This window comes from Prorops nasuta, unplaced genomic scaffold (genome assembly GCF_024137725.1).
Source record: "Prorops nasuta isolate Cenicafe-Biocafe unplaced genomic scaffold, Cenicafe_Pnas_1.2 PNAS00010, whole genome shotgun sequence".
Classification (NCBI taxonomy): Eukaryota; Metazoa; Arthropoda; class Insecta; order Hymenoptera; family Bethylidae; genus Prorops; species Prorops nasuta.
Window position 1 is genome coordinate 3,199,734 of NW_027116807.1, and position 21,044 is coordinate 3,220,777.

Here is a 21,044-nt window from a genome sequence, read left to right on the forward strand (position 1 = left end):
TTTGTAGAGATAAGATTTTACTTGCTGCATAGTATACAACATAAATTGATGTTTACTTGCTACCTCTTTTATCTATTATGTTATCAAATTAATATGTTAACAATTAACAATTATACATAAAAATAATTATTGGCAAATCTCAGCACTTATAATCATGCAATAATTAGAGAAAAGGTTTGTTCGGGTATGTTCTGGAAGTTATTTTTATTTTCAGGATGTCAACGTAGCGTGTTTAAATCATAGCTCTGTGTGTTTACGTAGACCTATACTACATAGAATCGAAGTCTAGGTCTAGACCTTTAGGAGTTTAGTTTGGGTCTAGTAGAGATAAGACGAATTTTATCTAGGATTTATGGTCGTAGACCAAATCGCAGAAAGACATTTTCGCAGAAAAACGCTAACTTCAGGTCAAGAAAATTAATCCGCAGAAATTGTCGGTAATGCATGCCGGTAATGTCGGTATTTAACGTACCAAGATTGAAGAAAGCTTCGGCGGCTATTTGAAGTTGCCGCTCAGTCGATAAGAAAGCGCTAAAGTCCTCGTCGATAAAACTGACCACGATAAATTCTGTATATAAATACCGAAAGAGTAAAATAAGGTAAAACGGGTAATAGTATGCCAAGGTTGATCAACAGATGGCATAGCAATAAAGTTAAAGTCCAAAGTGTCCTAAGACCTAACCTCAAAGCCTCAAATAACTGTTTTAATTGTAGAAAGTGGAAACGGAGCAGAGTTTTAAACATAGGTTTCAGCTGCTCAGCTTATCTCTATTTCTCTTTGCTGTGGCCCTGAAACATTGAACAAAATAAGTAAGACAGCGTTTGGTTTCACGACGTATTTTATGCCTTACCAATTAGTCTAGTGAGCCGAGCTACAAAAGTGTACAAAAGAGAGTATCCAACTTCAAGATAATATACATTTCTATCAAAGCTATCCCAAAGGAAAATTTAATTATGCTTGCTCTACGTAGGCTGTTTGTACAGAGCTCTATGTGAGTATTAATTAGTAATTATTATCCTAGCTTAATTGTCAATTCACGCTATTTGCCTATATTAATTACATAACCCTTAACCTTTCTTTTACACAAAATCATAACATTATTTGCTACATTATTTTAGAATACGATATCGTTTTTTGTGTTACTAACACCATAATTCTTTTTCTTTCTTTTATCATAAGAAACCATGCATCTGTAAAATATATTCCGAGCGATTCACCGATGTTGATTGACGCACATTTTAAATTGATTTAATTAACAATCAAAGATCCCCTACAAAATTCTTTCGATACGTGCATTAAGAGAATTATTTATTTTCTTTTTCTCGATCAAATCCGGCGAATTAGCTGTGAGAGAAATTTCGAGAATTATGCATTTCATGCTTAACAACCATAAGACACGATAGTATGTACCTAAAAACAGCTAGTACCTAAATACCTATAGAAAAACATATACCTTAGCCGGGACGCTATACTACTTCGTACAATAAGTAAAATGAAATATTAAGTATAATTATAACCTAAATAAAAAATAAGACTCATGTACTAAATTGTTATTGTGTAAGTAGATATAGTTATGCTTCGTTAGAAAAATCCTGAACTCGCTAATTGAGGCGTTCATTAGGACTAAGCGTGATAGAAAAAAAATAAAAGCAAGATGATGCGGATGACCGAAAGTCTCTTCTGTATTTCACAGCAAGGATGCATTTACAAGGTCAAAGCACACGCTTCCAGAACTGCCCTACGACTATAAGGCCCTGGAACCAATCATTTGCGCAGAAATAATGCAGCTTCATCATAGCAAACATCACGCTACATATGTGAATAATTTAAACGTTGCCGAAGAGAAATTGAAGGAAGCCGTGGCGAAGGGAGACGTGAACTCCCAGATCGCTCTTGCACCGGCTATCAAATTTAACGGCGGAGGCCACTTGAACCATTCAATCTTTTGGCAAAATCTTTCCCCCAATGGAGGCAAACCAGATGGTGAGTTCAAAAACACAGCAGCGAAGCATCGCGCAAATTCTTATCAAATAAAATATAAAAAATACTATCTCACGCTTTTATTTTTTTCACGCAGCCGCTTTGGTGAATCAAATCGAAAAAGACTTCGGAAGCCTCGAAGAGATGAAGAAGAGATTGTCGGAAAGCACTGTGGCAATCCAGGGATCGGGCTGGGGTTGGCTCGGCTATTGCACCAAGTCCAAAAACTTGAAAATTACAACTTGCGCTAATCAGGATCCTCTGCAAGCCACCACAGGTCTCATTCCCATATTTGGAATTGACGTGTGGGAGCACGCGTACTATCTACAGTACAAAAACGTTCGGCCGGATTACGTCAAAGCAATCTTTGACATTGTCAACTGGAACGACGTGAATTGCCGCTACAAGGAAGCGGCTGGCAGCTGCTAAACCCTATAATTCTTAAGGCATATCTCTTGTAAAGCGAGTTCGGGAGAAAAATTACTTAGATCATTATTATAATCGAGTCGTAATATGTACACTGCAATAGGCGAAATATAATTTTGCCTCCAAAGCCTTCTGGCCACTGTGATTTTATAAGAATATCGTTCTCTTCTTACATTGTGTATGGTATGAAGAAATGGATAATTAAAGAAAAAAAAAAAGAAACATGAAAATATCCATGCTATATTGTCCATTCTTAATACTCTTCGAGAAACGATGCTTTAACGAAGGAATAGTGAGGAAGGTTTTGGATTTCTGAGGGAGGCAAGGGAAAAGGTAGAGATCGATACGGAAGATTTATTATTGTAATGCGTATTTATGAGCTGTGGTATATAGGTAGTGTGAAGGGCGCATGTACACGGAATGGTTCCAACAGTATAATGCAACAAGATTCGAGAACGAGAGGTTCTGGAAGGTTGGCTATATAATAGAGTGGCGTAGGTTGTTTGGCGAGCATCCAATGCCGCTTGGTTGGTACTCTGTAAGAGGGAGGAAAAGGGAAAACTAGCAGCTTACTCGTGGCTTTTATAATCGATCGGCCGCCTGGCCTAGTCGAGTAACGTCGCGACGTTTATGCATCGCGCACTACTATCCCAGGAGGAACGCTGCAGAAACAGGACTAGTATGGTTGGACGACCTCGGTTGTTTCCTCCACCTCAGTTTTGCGTTTCTGGTGAGTCTCGAGTCATTCGATTTTAACGCTCGCGACTCCTTAAAGTACGCTGTCCCCTTCTCGAGTGTAATAACGCCCCTTTCCCTCGACTTTCTGCTCAGCCATGAAATGCTCTCCCCACATACGCCATCATCCCGCATCTGTCAAACTCTGTCAGTTGTACAAAATGTGAGAGGAAATTCTTCGTTAAAGTGTGCTCGTTTAAACCAGGTGATCTGTTAGAAATCTCAAGAAACCTCTGTTGTAGTTCCTACGAGTCTCGTTAAACTCGTAAAAACAAGGAGTAGAACTGTGTCGATTGCAAATTGGTTGGTATGAACTTTAAAGATTTAACGTGCGTTATTCGAGTTTCTTCATTCTCCAATAATCTTTCATTCAATCCTATCGATCAGCCATGAATATTCTATGATATTTAGTAAGCTCTCTTTCGCCGTATCAGTGTCATTTTTATTCAGAGTTTTTTATTTTAATAAATTACACCACGTTCAGGTCGAACATTAGCAGTTTCCAGTAATGTCAGCTGATTCATCTCAACTGTACAAGCTCTACATTTTCTTTTTCTTAAGAACGTTAAAGCGTTACTCCTTAAGTGCCATTGACACGAATCCATCAGTGATTAAAATCTGCCACTTTGAATCAGGCTTACGATCTAAATTTTTTTCTTTATTAAGTCTTGAAATCTGTATCTAGAGTTTCGTTGAGATCATATGCAGCTTGTAGCCATCCCTTGTTGGGTAAGCTTATCGATTGACGCTAGGAAAAGCAAGCTAGAGCTTGCACAGTGCGAAGAAATATATAGAGAAATAGATTTTTAAATATCAAAGGTTTTCATTCATTCGACAATTGGATATCTAGGCGTAAGAAAACGTTGAAACGGAATAGTCCTCTTTTTCGCAATGTCGAGGGTTCCCTTAAAATTCATTTAATAAAGATTCGATCGATGCTAAGTGTTATAAATGTGTATAGGCCAGTGCTCCAATCATATTATTACAGTTTCCACTTAAAAACCTTATCTTAGAAGGATTGAGCTTTGAACAGGGATCTTTGCCGGTGCTTATCGATCTCTCCACGAATAAATAGAGAAGAACCAATAATAGTTCCTTTTATAGAATAACAATTTTTGTAATAAAGCCTAGAGCTAGTTTACTTTGAGTTGAGATTTACAAATTATTATAAAAAATTAAAGAATGTACTGCGATTAAATTTCTGGAAATATAATAAAGTGGAAAAGAGGGCTTTTATAGTTGTTTTTAGAATTAAGGTAAGAAGTTGAGCGACGCCGCCCGCGCGTCACGTCGTCGGTCAATCGTCGGTGCAAGGTGACGTCAGGTGTAGTTCGTTCCTATTGATTTTCTTCTTGGGAAAGCCGAAGCGCGGATTCTAACGGGAGCGCCACTGAACGGAGAAGTCAAAAGCCGATTGGTCCACGGTTGCGCTCTTCAGGCCTGAAAGCTCTGAAACGGGCGCAGACGCAAAACTCGAAACTCAATATGAGAGTACTGATCAAAACAGACCTTACGTCTGCCATCATGTTTCTTTATTCAATTCCTCCTTTTCTCTATTTTTATCTCTCTTTAATTAATGTGAAATTTCATTCGACTCATTCCTCGTGATTTCTAATATATATGTACGCTCGATTGTTCTTTGGTGTCCCTGTGATTCAACTAATCTTCGCTACTCTATTTTGTGGTATGATTTAATTGGAATTGCGAACACTCGATGGTGAATGGCACCCAACGTACCCATTAAGATTTTTGTAGGCGTAAAGGATAAGGGTGAGTGAGATGAATCATTCGGATACTCTTACAAATTCTCGTCATTAAAGTACTTGCGCGTTTAAACCCGGTGAAGCATATATATATATATATAGGTATCAAAAAGTTCTATTGCGAAGAGAGTAAAATCGATAGCGAACTTTGAAAGATTAATGAAACTGATTACAAGTCTTCGGTCTCGTTCGGTAATTTGCTAACGAGCACCGTTTTGCACGCATGTATAATTAAAGTGACGTCATTGCAGGTTTATTTAATGTTCTTTGATGATGCTCTCGTTTTACCTGAAACTCGTAAGGCCTTTTAACTAGGAATATCGGTGTAGATGCGCCTTTCACGTATAGAATAATAAGTTGTTGTCCTACTTAATCCAATAGCCTTTCAGGAATGGCTAGAAAAATGTTATGTATTTCTATTGAGTTTTGAAAAATATTTCTTAATTGTATAACAAATATTCAAGCCACTCAATTTTGTGTAAGTGTTACGTTGCAATTCTCCAGACCATAATTAGAAAAACGAATACTCTTTTCTACGAAGGTCTCTTGACTTTTTTTTCTTTCATTTCTACCGACTAGAAACTTCTCTCTTTGTTTTGTTAAAAGTCGGAAAAGCATGATTGACTGCTTATACAAGAATAATATTTGTTGCTCGATAAATGTACTTTATTGTGAAATTGCATTTGTTTAACACGCAGGCGCCGAGTGCGCACTGGTCATCCACCAGCAGCGTCTAGCTACATTCTTTCTAAAATAATTTTACTCTTAAAATGATTCCTCACGAGTCTAATGAGACACGGCGAAAGTTTTGATTGGTTTATTAAAAAAATGATTAAACGATTAAAAAGCGTTCGAAGTTATTTCCAAGTTCAGACATTGTTTGTTAATAATTTAACCACGTAATTAAGATAGTTTAGAGAATAAGGCATTGAGAGTGCTTGATCTTAATTAGACTTCACTCGACTTCCAGGTTTTGTAAAATCGATTCTTGCGACGCGACGGCCCTACTGCCGTTATTGGCCATTTTGCAATCGACCGCTTATCACTCGTGAGTTTATTCTGCTTGGTTGATTTTTCTTAAATCACGAGTGATTTACCTCACCGTAACCTTGGCCGTCTCCCCTTTTTTTACAATTCGTTTAAACGCTTAGATGCTCACTCACCGTAGGTAGCTTTGACACTCGCTATATAGTATTTGCGCCTTCGAGTATGTAACTCCGAGCGAAGATTATCGATTCCCTCGATACAAATGTGTTCTCCACGTCTCGTGTAGGAATTTTTATTTCTTGGAAACAAGGACTCTTTTTTCCACCCTATTCATTCAACCCCCTTATATTAAAATTTAACATTTACATATTTCTATTATTCATCCCGAAAATTCTTGTATATTTGCCAGCACTTTATTAACATTTTTATCATTTATCACTATTAAATTTTCTTCGTCCTGCAAAAGACAGTTTATACATATATCTAAGCTATACCGATTAAGGACTTTAAATTTCAGTTACAATTATAGTATATTTTAGAGGAATATGTAATTTTTGCCATGGTGAATAAAAAAGCAATATAGTATATGCAGTAGTTAAATAGTTTCAATAGAAATTTACTTGACACGTCACGTCAGTTAAGGAATTTCATACAAACTTCAGTGAAGATGTAAAGTTCTTACATCCAGCTGTTGCCGTCAGATCACGTTTCAACGATAATGTGACTAGGCTCTCTGATAAATATCCTATGAATATATAAATAAAACAGCAAATTTCTTTCTCTCTTTTCAGATCTAACCGAGTAAGATCGGTGAGGAATTATAAGAACGGTGCCTTAATACCGGTACTGTAATCCTTGTCTGAGCTTGTACGGTCATCTTTTTCAAGAAACCAGAATCATGTCGTCGGTCAAGGTCGCTGTAAGGGTACGGCCCTTTAACAACCGTGAAATTATTCGCGAAGCACAATGCATCATAGAAATGACTGGTAGCACTACCTGTAAGTATTCAATCGACGTATCGAATTTTATTTAAAATTCTTAATTCTATAGAAAGAATCTTCAATCTCTTTGCTTCTCTATTTTAGCCATCGTGAATCCTAAAGCACCTCCCGGTACCAAAGATGCTATCAAAAGCTTTAACTATGATTACTCATATTTTTCCATGGATGTAAGTAACTTGTACGAAATTATTTGCCATATCGACTCTTAATTCATCGACGTTAATCTTCTTTATAGCCAAACGACGATAATTACTCAACCCAAATCATGGTGTACAAAGATATTGGAGAGGAAATGCTGGAACATGCCTTTGAAGGTTCTGATTTCTTATTAAAATTATAATCTAAATTTTCCCATATTTTTTTATTGAATGGCACTTATACATGTATAAATTAATCGTTTTTCAGGATACAATGTGTGTATATTCGCTTACGGACAGACTGGTGCTGGAAAATCGTATACCATGATGGGAAAACAAGAGGAGGGTCAAGAGGGTATAATTCCACAGATATGCAAGGATCTTTTTCGGAAAATCAGCAAAACCTCGAATGAAGATCTGAAATATTCGGTCGAGGTCAGTTACATGGAGATTTATTGCGAGAGAGTACGAGATCTCCTAAATCCGAAGAATAAGGGGAATCTCCGCGTAAGAGAGCATCCTTTGCTAGGCCCTTACGTCGAGGATCTTTCCAAGCTGGCAGTAATGTCCTACGAGGACATTCACAATTTAATCGATGAAGGCAATAAGGCTAGGTGAGCTAAATAAAAATCCTTGCATTCTGAATAAATAAGTATTCTAGTTTTAAAGATCCCCTTAATTTTGCCATCCTTATTATTTAACAATTCTTAACAATCTTTCTTCCAGGACTGTGGCAGCCACAAATATGAATGAGACATCTAGCAGGTCGCATGCCGTTTTTACCATTTTCTTTACGCAACAGAGACAAGACTCTGCAACGGGATTGGCCACGGAGAAAGTCAGCAAGATCTCTTTGGTGGATCTTGCTGGTTCAGAGCGTGCTGACTCTACCGGGGCAAAGGGCACGCGGCTGAAAGAAGGTGCCAATATTAACAAGAGCCTTACGACCCTTGGGAAGGTCATTAGTGCCCTGGCAGAAATTGTAAGTTCAATATATAAATCTCCCTTCTCCAAAAATTCTTTCAAAACGTTTTTCAATATTAATATATGATCTTCTCCCTTGATTATTCGTTTCCTATGGATATTTAGGCAGTAAGTTATTTCATTCTCTTATAGATCCCTGCTTAAATCTAGATTTAAACTTGCGTGTAGTTTCTGATACCTGTTTTTATTCTCAGGCAACGAAAAAGAAGAAAAAGGCTGATTTCATTCCATATAGAGATTCTGTACTGACATGGTTGCTGCGTGAAAATTTAGGAGGAAATTCAAAAACCGCTATGATTGCTGCCGTCAGTCCAGCAGACATCAATTACGACGAGACTCTTTCGACGCTGAGGTAAATGGAAGCTTTTTCTTAGGAAGATAGATAAAGATAGAATGGAATATGACTCCTTAAATATTTCTATTACAGATACGCTGACAGAGCTAAGCAAATAGTCTGCAAGGCGGTTGTCAACGAAGACGCCAATGCCAAGCTCATCAGAGAACTCAAAGAAGAAATACAGAAACTGCGGGAGCTTTTGAAGCAAGAAGGAATCGATTTCCACGAAGGTCGGTGTGGGTTAATCCTCTCCATCGTTCTTTTCTAAACCAACCATTTACATCTTAAGAGTTTTTACGCGTCTGTGCGTACTATAAATATATTTACGCTAAAGAGTCTCCGGCGAACATTCTCGGTTTTCGCTAATACTTATCCAGATCGAAAATTGAATTCGCAGTTGCATCAAGCTATTATGAAATTTTAATGTACAGCTAATAATGCGCTGTAGGCAAATCATTTACATATTATTTTTTTTTGTCCCACTTGCAATCGTTGTAGGGCCAGATGGTAAAATCATTTATGAAAAGAAGGATAGTAAGTAACAACGCAATTTGACAAAAATGAATTTTGAGCCAGTCAACTTTCACGTTTCGCATATCGCCTTTCGTTGATTCTGCTTTCCATGGCCAAGCGCATCAAATAAACGCCACTTACGTATTACCCGAAATCCATGTATTTGTCGATCTCCAGACATGTATCCATATGTTGCTTCGCGGACTGCCCCCTTCTTTCGCTTCATTTCTGTTCACGCGTATGCACAAATGACAGAAACTGTGCATATGCATGTTCCAGTTTCTTTCTCCCTCTCTCTCCTATAATAATGTTCTCCACGTCTCTAAACTCCTCTCCGACTGTAGCCAAAGCACGTAGCTGCTTTTCTCGCCAGAATTTCATCCCAATAGTCGGATTTATGAAAACCTAATTATTCGTTCAATTTCCTACCTCTATCTCAATTTCTCTACCTGTTTTATTTATTTTCTTTTTTCAAGCTTTGAGAAATTTTCGTCTGCAAGCTAATGTTGTCTAACGTTGTCTAAATTTAACAAATAAATTCAATAAGCGCGTCATAAATATTCATTATCAAGTGATTCGATGCTCAGCTTACCATAAAAATTTCAGAATTAAGTTGAAAGTAATAGTCGAGGCTTCAGTATGGTACTAGAAAATTAAAGAACCCAGACTTTTTGTAACTATCGCTTATTGTTGGCTGCTATTTTAAAATCTGAGTAATGTTGTTTTTCGGGATGCTGAGAAACGGTGAAGGATGGAATCAGGCACATTGATTATGGCTTTTGGTGTTCCGGATCGAGCGATGCTGATCTTGAAATATCAAATGTAGTTATGCATGGTGTTTGAAGGGAAGATTTTAAAGGTTTTTTCCTTTGATTCTCTTGTCCAGGAGACGACTTGACAATAGTCAGATCAAACAAGCGAGAAGAAGACACAAAGGAATCTCGTTCAAGACTCACCTCCCATGCCACATCTACGATAGCTGAGGAAGCCGTGGACCAATTGCAAGCATCCGAAAAACTTATAGCAGGTGAGGTACCTCCAACAGAATTAAATCCCTCCTTCGACGCGAGTATGTTGCAGCAATACTCTTAGTCCTCAATATGACTGTTTGCGAAAAATTGAAGTTTACAGTGTGTAACATTTGTTATTTTATTTCTAGAGCTGAACGAGACATGGGAAGAAAAGTTAAAGCGAACAGAATCGATTCGTTTGCAACGCGAAGCAGTCTTCGCTGAGATGGGTGTCGCTGTGAAAGAGGATGGCGTAACCGTTGGTGTATTTTCACCTAAGAAAACACCCCATCTGGTGAATTTGAACGAAGACCCTCTCATGTCGGAATGTCTCATCTATTACATCAAGGATGGATTTACGCGAATTGGGAGTGCCGAAGCTAATATCCCACAGGACATTCAGCTTTGCGGACCTCACATTCTTAGCGAGCATTGCGTTTTCGGAAACCACGAGGGTATCATTACTCTCATACCAAAGAAAGGTGCCTTGATCTACGTTAACGGCAGAGAAATCAGCGAGCCTATAGTTCTCAAGACAGGATCACGTGTTATTCTGGGAAGGAACCATGTATTCAGATTTAATCATCCGGATCAAGGTAGAGAAGAATTGTTATTTGTACTTTGGAATGCTGTTTCTTCTTCAGACGCTGAAAAGCATATTTAATTTTTAATTATAGTACGTGAAAGAAGGGAAAAGAGCTCTCCCACTGAGGCTCCTGGAAATGTCGAGATCGTAGACTGGAATTTTGCACAAATTGAATTACTGGAAAAGCAAGGCATCGACCTGAAATTAGAAATGGAGAAGCGGCTCATGGTGCTAGAGGAACAATTCCGAAAAGAGAAGGAGGAGGCTGATCAGTTGTTCGAGGAACAGCGAAAGGTACCAATTATTGCTTTAGTGGATTCTTTAATATAAGTTATATTTATTAATATTTATATTTCATTCTCTTTCTTTCCTGAAGAATTACGAAGCCCGGATAGATGCCTTACAGAAACAAGTGGAAGAACAAAGCATGACTATGTCAATGTACAGCAGCTACACTCCTGAAGACTTCAATAATATCGAAGAAGATATTTTTGGTGAGCCATTACCTTCTCTTTTACTTCTTATCTAACATAAAAATTTGTCCCAACTGATATGAATGCTTATGAAAATTAACAAGAGTGTTAAAAATTCACTCGTTAATTCACTGATAAACATTTAGCTAATTTGAACATTGACATTTTGGTTTGGTAAACTAATCTGCCAAAATTAAACTTTACACGCATTCCTTTTCCTATTGCACGAGTGAAACTGTATCGAGCTTTGATTTCATATTCATCTACTGATTGTCGCCAAGTTCTTTTTGAAGACACATTTGAGTCATTAATGCTTACTTATTAAGTAATATCAGTTGGCAGTGGTTGTGTGCGTGCGTGTATGTATGTATGTGTTTGTGTGTGCTCATATAATAATTTCACCGGTATTCACCAAAACGCTTGGCTCCTCTGACTGTTTTGCCTTGTGATGGCTTGCATTTCAGTCAACCCCTTGTTTGACGCAGAGAGCAACTGGACCGAAAGAGAGTTCCAGTTGGCCACTTGGGCCTTCCGTAAATGGAAGTATCATCAGTTCACCAGCTTGCGAGATGATCTTTGGGGCAATGCAATATTTCTCAAGGAAGCTAATGCTATTTCCGTTGAACTCAAGAAGAAGGTACGATTGGGACTTCTTCCCAATTTTTGGAAAAACTCATCCATTTACAGAATCTTTCATTCGTTAAGTTCTTCATCCATCAACTTCAAAGCATATTCTTTTTTTTTTAAGATTTTTAGCTGGGTTTCAGGAGAGGAAAGATTGCAAAAAATCCAATTATACATCTTTTTGAGAAAATTTATTCTCTTTAAGTCAATAAATATTAGCTCTAGTTCCTGAAATAACGACATTTTAAGATACGCTTCTATCTTTTTCTTTCAGTGGAAATAACGGGGCTAAAAGTAAAATAAAGAATATAGTATAGCTTCGATCAATACAGAGGCGAGAGGCATTGAACCATCTTCATATTTTCATCCACTTGTATTGATTAGAATTCTAAAGTTAAAGCATACGATATTCGCTTTTCAGGTACAATTTCAATTTACTTTGCTCACGGACACTTTGTATTCACCATTACCCCCTGATCTATTGCCACCAACCGATGAAGAAGATGACGATGATCGACCATTTCCACGTACAATTGTGGCTGTTGAAGTACAGGACACTAAAAATGGTGCTACTCACTACTGGACTCTGGATAAACTAAGGTTTGTTCTATCGAATCAAGATTTTCATATCGATACAGTTTGATAACATTTACAGTTCCATAAATTGATCAATTGCTTAAGAACTGAAAAGGCTTCTTAAACCTAAAGCTGAGAAACAAAGCGAAAGCTCAATATATAAGAGTCAATCCACTATAACTCCCTGAATATATGTATTTCTGTCAAGTAGACAGATTCAGCTTCGTTTAACCAGCTATTTAACTGCACAGCTCATAATGAATTTTAAGCGAATGCATAATAAATTCTCAGCTACCACAATCAGCATTGAAGAATTTTATCAATTTTACACTGATATTTAATTTTATTCATATGTTGGCAGCTTCAGCAATTTTAAGTCATGGATTTATATTGATCAAAATGTACACTGCTCAGTGTTTCAACTTAGCAAATAGGAAGAAATCCACGTTGAAAAGGAATTCACAGAAATTTGTAAAAATTCTGACAAAGTCTGACTAAACACTGACACGAACTACTTTTTGTTTATTTGTAAATCCCATAAGATAGAAATTGATAGGAATTTAGGTTGTCACTATAGTTGCAACAGTTTTTAGGTGCAAATAAGAGAAAGGAGAGTGCACTTTTTTTAAATGAAATTGAGTAATGAGCAAATGTTAACTTGTAGACAGCGCTTGGAGCTGATGCGACACGTGTACAACGAGGACTCGAGCCCCAGCACTCCGGAGGCCAAAGAGGATATTTTCCAATGCTTTATGGTCCCCTCTAATCCGAAGTTGACATTCGCAAATCTTTTGCCTTCGAGGTTGGTGCTCGAACGCGATCGTGAGGCTTTTCTTACTGTCGCTAGCTCGTTCATCCATTTTGCTGCACGCACAGGCTTAGCGAAAACACTTACGGCCTTTCAATTAATAATATCACCGAAACACACCCAATCCTAGCTTTCTCATTTCTCGTGAAAAAAGTCAGCCTGTCATACGCCACTTTCCACTTAATCATCATTAGCCAAGGAACAGATGGCGAATTGGCTACTGTAACGCGTGCATTTTGTGTACAGAAACTTTCAGCTTTGCAAATTCTATTGAAAATTCAGTGCATATGCTGCGGTGATTGATTCAGACTCTTGCGAAACTTTATTCAATCTCACTGATGATTTTGCAGGGAGACGCTTGTATTATATAAAAAGAGAAAGATATTGCGAGCCTAGAAAAGAAAAATGCAGAAGAGAAAGAAAGAAAAAAGAAATTCTAGAGGAGTGCGCATGAGAGTCAGGAATCAGCATGAACGAGAATCTTTACCCTAAACTGGCTTGTAAATAAATGAGGATTATTGCAAAATCGAACGAAGCATATATTGTTCTCATTATAGCTTTATTTGTCCCTGTGTTCAGTTTTGCAATAATAAGTTTTAAAGACCAGTTAATTTTTTTGCACGTTCCCTATGCACCATGGGATAAATTGATCCATATGAGCATTTGTTGCAAAGTTTGCATAGCGAATCAACGGTACGACCTCGCGTTCTTTTGGAGACACGAAATCGTTGGTTTGTCAGCGAAATTTCAGTGGAATTACATCGGAATGGCTCAGCCTGTGAGATGTGTCTTTCTTTGCTTTCGTGCACGCTCCAAAATTCTTCTATACAGGATCCTATCACCAATTAGTAATTTCTTACGTATTTTAAATCTGAGGAAATATTCAATTATAGGAATTTACGCGAAAACATCCAATTATAATATCGTGACTTTGTTATATACACATTTTTATCTATGCGTTTTGTAATATTTTTTATTAATTACTGTAACGGGAGTATCTGCAGAATTAGGAATTTTGGATGCAGATGAGAAAATTAGAGGGATGATTTGTAAGCCGATTGTTTTTTTTTCCCCCAATAGGCAAAGGCTGGAGTTGATGCGTGAGATGTACCACAACGAGGCGGAGCTTTCTCCAACTTCCCCGGATTACAACATTGAGACAATCACCGGAGGCGATCCATTCTACGATCGATTCCCGTGGTTCCGGATGGTTGGCAGGTTCGTAAGACTTGGCCAAAGAAAATTAAGCGTCCTAAAATAGAATGAATTTAGCATGCAAATACTTACACGTGCTTCAGGGCTTTCGTGTATCTGAGCAATTTGATGTACCCGGTACCGTTGTGCCACAAAGTAGCGATAGTCAACGAAAAGGGAGACGTGAAAGGCTACTTGAGAGTCGCCGTTCAAGCAGTAGTCGGTATGTATCGAATTTCCTGTCTTAGTTTACTTTATTTTATTTGTTTTCTAATCTTATAAATAATGTGAATTTAATTATAATTTTTCGAATTTCCTACAAGGCGAGGAAAATAACGAGTATTCGAGTGGGGTGAGGCAGTCTGCACGTATTAGTTTCGATGATGACCTTTTCGGAGGTCATCGACATGCAAAACGACACACGCATACCATTGAAAAGAGTCGACAGATTATGCACGAGGAGCGAGTAGTCGAGGGTCACAACGAGATGAAAGATATTAAAGAGGAAGAGGATATTTGTGATGCTGACAGTGGACGAGGAGATAGTTCAGTTTCAAGCGACATGAAGGAAGAGGAATTACCAGATCATTTACAGCCGGGAGTCGAATTTACTCTTAGAGTGACTGTACTGGAAGCTATTGGTATATCCACCGAATATGCGGACATTTTCTGCCAATTCAAGTAACTATTTATTTTATATAAACCCTCCCTCATACCTTTCCCTTTAATCTTTCACAAATCATTTTTACTAATTGCCAAATATTTGCAGCTTCTTGCACAGACACGACGAAGCTTTCTCCACGGAACCAGTTAAAAACACTGGAAAAGGAAATCCTCCAGGATTCTATCACGTGCAAAATGTAAGATTATTATCCAACGCTAATTTTCCCCTAGAAAATCTGATCACTCGATTAAGTCTGTTTTTCTTCTGGTAGATCACAGTCACAGTTACAAAATCATTCTTGGAATATCTAAAGACGCAGCCTATAGTATTCGAAGTGTTTGGTCACTATCAGCAGCATCCCTTACACAAGGATGCCAAATTGGAATAGTAAGTAGATTTGTTGATTCAAGAATCGTACACAGGTCACTTGTATTATTTTTGAAACTTGATTTAACTTTAATTCCACTCGTTTCTCATGGAAATAAAAATTCTTAGCAGTGTTCGTCAGCCTCCCAAAAGGATGCTTCCGCCGTCGATTCCGATTAGCCAACCAGTAAGGTCACCGAAATTCGGCAGTGTTTTGCCATCACCGAGCACGTCTCACGTACATGCAAAATATGACGTGTTAGTTTGGTTTGAAATCTGCGAATTGGCACCAAATGGCGAGTACGTGCCATCGGTGGTTGATCACAGTGACGATCTGCCTTGCCGAGGGCTTTTCCTCCTCCATCAGGGAATTCAGAGACGAATTCGGGTTACCATTGTTCACGAAGCAGCCTCAGAGCTGCGTTGGAAAGACGTACGTGAGCTGGTAGTTGGACGAATTCGTAATACACCGGAACCGGAAGAGGAGGACAATGACTCTTCGGTGCTGTCGTTGGGACTCTTCCCTGGCGAGTATCTCGAAGTACCTGGAGACGACAGATGTATGTTCAGATTCGAAGCTGCTTGGGATAGCTCACTGCACAATTCGCCTTTGCTCAATAGAGTGACGTCCTACGGAGAACAAATATTCATGACAATCTCGGCTTATCTCGAGGTAATTCACTCTGTCTGTATGTAGAGCTACACATACTATTAAACACAAAGGACTTTGTAAATCACGTTTGTTTAAAATTTTACAGCTTGAAAACTGTGGAAGACCAGCAATCATAACCAAGGATTTGAGCATGATAATTTATGGAAGAGATGCCAGAGTTGGACCTCGCTCATTGAAGCACTTATTCAGTGGAACTTATCGCAATCAGGAGGCAAATAGACTTAGCGGCGTCTACGAACTAGTTCTACGTCGTGCTTCGGAAGCAGGTAGCCCAGGTTTGTCCTGAATACCCCTTTAGAATAGATCCTGTCCTTCCTATCCAAACTAAGTTTTATATCAGTGTGATCTGAAAATCAGTACGATCCTCCTTCACTATCCTCTCCCTTTGCGATGCTCATCATAAACATTATTGTTTAACAAAGCTTTTAATTATACGTATAATTCCCTTAAGAAGGTGAACCGCCTCTTTTTGCATACTTGATAAGCTACGTGAAATTTTAGGTGTACAAAGGCGTCAGCGACGTGTTCTAGATACAAGCTCAACTTACGTGAGGGGAGAGGAGAATCTTCATGGCTGGAGGCCACGTGGGGATAGCTTGATTTTCGATCACCAATGGGAGTTAGAGAAATTGACCAGACTTGAGGAAGTAGAAAGAGTGAGGCATACTTTATTGTTGAGAGAGAAACTAGGAATCGATAAAGTCCTACTTTGCAATAAGCCATGGCACGACTTTACCAAGAGTGAGAAGGTAAATAATTTATGTTTTTCATATTAAATAATCTCGATGGGTTAATTGATTGATTTTTATAAAGAAATTAAATTAATCGATTAATATTAATTTACTTGTAGGAGGTATGCAATATGGTAGCAAAGGCAACCAATGAACCACACGCCAGTCCTGTAAAACTCAAGCATTCAGTAAGCAAGGACATTTATGAACCATGGGAAATGACCGAACGAGAAAAGGAGTTGACAACAAAATATATAAAGCTTATACAAGGACGAATTCCCAGTAAAGAACCAATTTTATTGTCAGACGTATCCCCAGGAGAAGACACAATGACTGACATGTCCAATTCAATGATGTCATCAGTAGTATCATCCTCTTCGCAAGAGTATATATCATATTTCATGAAAAATAATAGTGGAAAAAAAATTGATTTGCAAAATAAAATTGATTTCGTCAATTTTAGATTGACATCACCGGAAAGGGCTAGATTACAAGAACTTCAAGAGAGTCTTTTGACTAGTGAGTCAGCTAGCCAAGCGTACTCCGTACCGGCTCCATATGGATCTAGCTCACCGTCGAAAGAAAATTTGGTACTTTATGTACCTGAAGTGGAAGAGATTCGTATTAGCCCTGTTATTGCGAGAAAAGGATATTTGAATGTTTTGGAACACAAGACGAATGGCTGGAAAAAACGATGGGTGGTAATTATAAGAGAAACAATATACTTTATCTCCCTCAATTTATCAATTCAATTCAATCTACAATTAAATATCTTTCAAATGCTAGGCCGTACGGCGACCATATGTCTTAATTTTCCGAGAGGAAAAGGATCCGGTCGAAAGGGCACTGATAAACTTGGCTACTGCCCAGGTTGAATACTCGGAGGATCAGCTAGCCATGGTTAAAGTACCAAACACATTTAGGTAAGAATGATTGAAATTAGAGTATTTTTGTTCACAAATAAGCGACGTTAATTATGTATACTGTTTTTTTTATAGCGTCGTCACGAAGCACCGTGGTTACTTGTTACAAACTTTAGAAGACAAAGAAGTTTACGATTGGCTTTACGCTATAAATCCATTGCTTGCCGGACAAATCAGGTAAATTAACGAAAATTAATAAAGTAAGAGGTACCAAAGTATTAACGTTGCTCTTAAATCTGAAAATTGTTAGATCGAAACTTGGACGGAAGGGGCCCGTTAATCAGACAGCGATTTCCGGTTCACCAGCTGGTGTAGTTCCCGGTAACGAGAGTCAACAAATGGGTCAAACCAAGTGAGTGATCGATGCTCTGACCGAAGTAACGAGTGCCGTCGCGCATACATCAAATAGAGTGTTACGTTGGTCTCAATCGGCCCTCGAATTAGAGGAGGACTCTTATCGCTTTCTATTTTCGGTGGTTTTTGAACGACCGACTCGATAATATCGCTCATCCAAGCCGCTTTGAATCGACGAATCAATATACTGCGCATATTAACACAATCCAGCAATGATCTTTTCGTCGTTGACGCAGAAGGGGAAATATCTAAAAGCGTTCCTTTGTCTTGTCAAAGATCCTGACGGTGTTCGCTGCGCGTCCACTGTCCAAAATGCATGGTGCCACGCGCCTCTCCCGTACGTTTCAATGAAACAAAATAACGTTGACGAGGCTACACCGAAAAAGATATCTTTTCAATGACATTCATCTTGAGATGATGATTGTTGCTGAGACGGAGGAACGAATTTGCGCCTAATCTTATCATTCCTACACGAATAAGCAAGTGGGTGTGGTGCGTATTTCTGTGTACGTGTGAGCCTCATCGAATGGATTTTGAGGTAGAAGGACAGAAGAGAGGAAAATGAGTGAACGATTTTGAGAGAATGAGAGAGAAAGTGTTAGATTTACACATGCGCGGCTCAAGCAAGGATGTAACACTATTGCAGAATTATTTATTGTTTGCTATACAATGTAAGGGATATGAGAGGAAATGTTTAATTTGAAATATTTACGTGTCACGTTAGAATAAAGGCAATTACGATGGTAATTAAAGTCGCGTAACACGTGGTAAACCCAATACAATTTTAGTGATCTATTATAGTTTATAACCACGAGGGTTCCATATAGGAATATCTGCGAATTACACATAAGATTTTTATGGTTTTCCGAATCGAATGAAAATCTCTCGTGGCTCTTTTTCCTTGCAATATGTCATCTAATCGATGTCACCTATGATCGAAGAGAAAAGGGATAAGCGGGAAGAGCGTACCTCTAATTTCTTGTTTGATGTGCTATTCGAGACGAGAAATTGTATATTCACTTTGGCCTTCGATTGTTAATTCTATTGTATATATATCGATTTTACTGTATTTTCATCTTACATTATGTTTCTTAATTTTAGCTGTAATTTCTACAATCTCAGAAATTTTCATGGTGTCCGCTTATACGGAAAATTAACATAAATACACACCGAAAGCGTAGGAAAGAACAGCTAAAATAGAGGAACATTTGATTATACTAATGAGCCACGGAAGAATCTGAGTCAGCGTTTCAACATTGCCGAAAATTTTAATCAGATCTCAGCCGTAAGCTCTCCTATTGTTATTTTGGCATCTAAAAGGGATTTTATTGATATATAAATGGGATAATTCTTTTAATTGTCCGTCAAAACTTTAGTTTGCACTGGGGGTAGGGGTGTAAAATCTGGCTGCTAACAGCTGAAAAAAGGTGCAAAATAATTTGAAGTATTCACGAAACTTATATAAGTGGACTGTATTTCTCAGGCCATTTTTGCAAGGCACCGTACGTAATCCTAGGATATAAATATATTTATATTAATACTTGTATATGTTTTTAACAGTAGTATTAATTCCAATTTACGATTCGACGATCGTGTCGTTCTTTGCTGACTCAAATTGCAAAGTATATTTTTCACATTCGTTGAAGATAGATTTTTAGATTTTAGTTTTTTATTTATCCGCTGACGGATAATTTACAAATGCGATTTATTAAAAATATTAATGTTTTCGGATGAAAAATCATGTTAATTTATCATCCAATGCAATTTAGATTGAAAAGCTTGAATATATAGGAGAACTTTTGGTTTTGCTGCTGATGCATTCAGCTGGAATGATTGCGAAATGTTATACAGAATGCATATATAGGACTTTTTGGAAGCGTACGACGCGTACGTGCGCACGTACGTTTGTAGATATCAGTGAATAAGTAAATTCGATGCTTCGCGCGATCAGTTGTCATTATTTTTTCTACATTAATTTCGTTTATACCTACCGATGCCTCCTCGTTTTCAACTTCATGAAGGATATATATATATATATTCCCAATTATGGGATTTATATAGTAAGAAACAACTTGTATAGATGTTTGAAAAAGCTTTATCGACAGCGTCGCGGTAACGGGTGAGATGGTAAATATATGCGTGAAATTATTAAAGAATACACACAATGTTATATAAGAGGAGTATTTAATAACCATTGCTATAGTTAAGATGCGAAATGCGTAAATAAATTCATAGAATTGTTAAGAAAGTATATTAGGGTGAATCGCGACACGTGAGACTGATACGAAACGATGGTTGGAGGATAACAAAGGCGAATAATGGATGGAAGATGATGAAGAAAAGGAATGTATGTATGTGTTTTTGTGTGAAAGAAGCGGCGTAATGAATAAAATTGCTTATGAGCTGCTGCAGGTAAGTCTAAATATTCGCAAAGCCCTATAAGCAGTAGCTTTTCGTGTCTACCTCACAATTTCATCAGACTAAGAAAGACTTTGCAGAAATTTGCACAATTTTGGTCTACGCGTTCATCAAAATTCATTGGATATGTATTGCTTGGTTGGAACATTTGGACTTACCTCGACACGTACACATATAAAGACAACATCTAATATAAAATATAAGCATTTTGTCAGGCGTTGAAATTTGCTCGAGGAGTACATTCCAGAAACAGGAGAAATTATTGAATCTAACTCAATAAATATGTAATCATACGTAGTAGGGAGCTTGCACGTTTTCACTGTTATAAATTTAAGTTGTTGATTTCTAATGTGGATATAGTTTTTTAATTGTTATACTTATTGCGCGTATAGCGAGTATTGATCGTCTCTTCGTTATTATAAAAAGTGATAGCTTTTTATAGATGTATTAAGATAGAATGTGAAAACTATTTTCTTCCATTTTATCATCTTGCGAATAAGCAAATTTGTTCAAGTAGACATTTCTGTATTATAATGAATCGCGTTATATCTAATATTTCATTTCATCTAGTAAGCAAGTTCTCTATTACTTATTTTAAATTGATAGACTTTTTTCAGTTACCTATTAAACTATACGTCGATTCTGTAACTTGTATTTATTCTTGTGATTACATTATTTACGCTAGGCTCTCTGTAAATTGTATTGTGTAATAAATCGGTCAATAAAAGGCTTGTGTGCTTAATAGTGTGTTATTGTTAAGTAAAATAGAACAATTTTAGT

The 21,044-nt window shown here is 37.6% G+C and overlaps 2 protein-coding genes across 9 annotated transcripts; both read left to right on the forward strand.

The window, feature by feature from the left end:
• The first annotated feature begins 661 nt into the window (after nucleotides 1–661).
• Sod2 (superoxide dismutase 2) lies at nucleotides 662–6,486 on the forward strand. The gene is made up of 3 exons (XM_066733042.1): nucleotides 662–992; nucleotides 1,695–1,984; nucleotides 2,079–6,486. Exons 1-3 carry the CDS (start codon nucleotides 955–957, stop codon nucleotides 2,408–2,410), a joined length of 660 nt encoding a protein of 219 aa, XP_066589139.1. The 5' UTR covers nucleotides 662–954; the 3' UTR covers nucleotides 2,411–6,486.
• On the forward strand, nucleotides 4,774–20,998 carry unc-104 (kinesin family member unc-104). 8 transcript variants are annotated; one of them, XM_066733024.1, is made up of 29 exons: nucleotides 4,774–4,912; nucleotides 6,684–6,890; nucleotides 6,978–7,060; nucleotides 7,129–7,207; nucleotides 7,299–7,644; nucleotides 7,757–8,012; nucleotides 8,209–8,366; nucleotides 8,442–8,581; nucleotides 8,850–8,885; nucleotides 9,751–9,891; nucleotides 10,024–10,470; nucleotides 10,552–10,754; nucleotides 10,837–10,954; nucleotides 11,398–11,570; nucleotides 11,979–12,157; nucleotides 12,798–12,935; nucleotides 14,022–14,159; nucleotides 14,240–14,358; nucleotides 14,459–14,816; nucleotides 14,905–14,995; nucleotides 15,071–15,186; nucleotides 15,295–15,838; nucleotides 15,924–16,113; nucleotides 16,340–16,587; nucleotides 16,689–16,954; nucleotides 17,033–17,270; nucleotides 17,356–17,492; nucleotides 17,568–17,669; nucleotides 17,743–20,998. In XM_066733024.1, the coding sequence occupies exons 2-29, from the start codon at nucleotides 6,791–6,793 to the stop codon at nucleotides 17,846–17,848; spliced, it is 5,250 nt and encodes a 1,749-aa protein (XP_066589121.1). In that variant the 5' UTR covers nucleotides 4,774–4,912; nucleotides 6,684–6,790; the 3' UTR covers nucleotides 17,849–20,998. The 8 variants fall into 8 exon arrangements, with proteins under 8 accessions (XP_066589121.1, XP_066589122.1, XP_066589123.1 ...); XM_066733025.1 differs by having other exon boundaries at nucleotides 17,051–17,270; XM_066733026.1 differs by having other exon boundaries at nucleotides 11,419–11,570.
• Nucleotides 20,999–21,044: the final 46 nt, after the last annotated feature.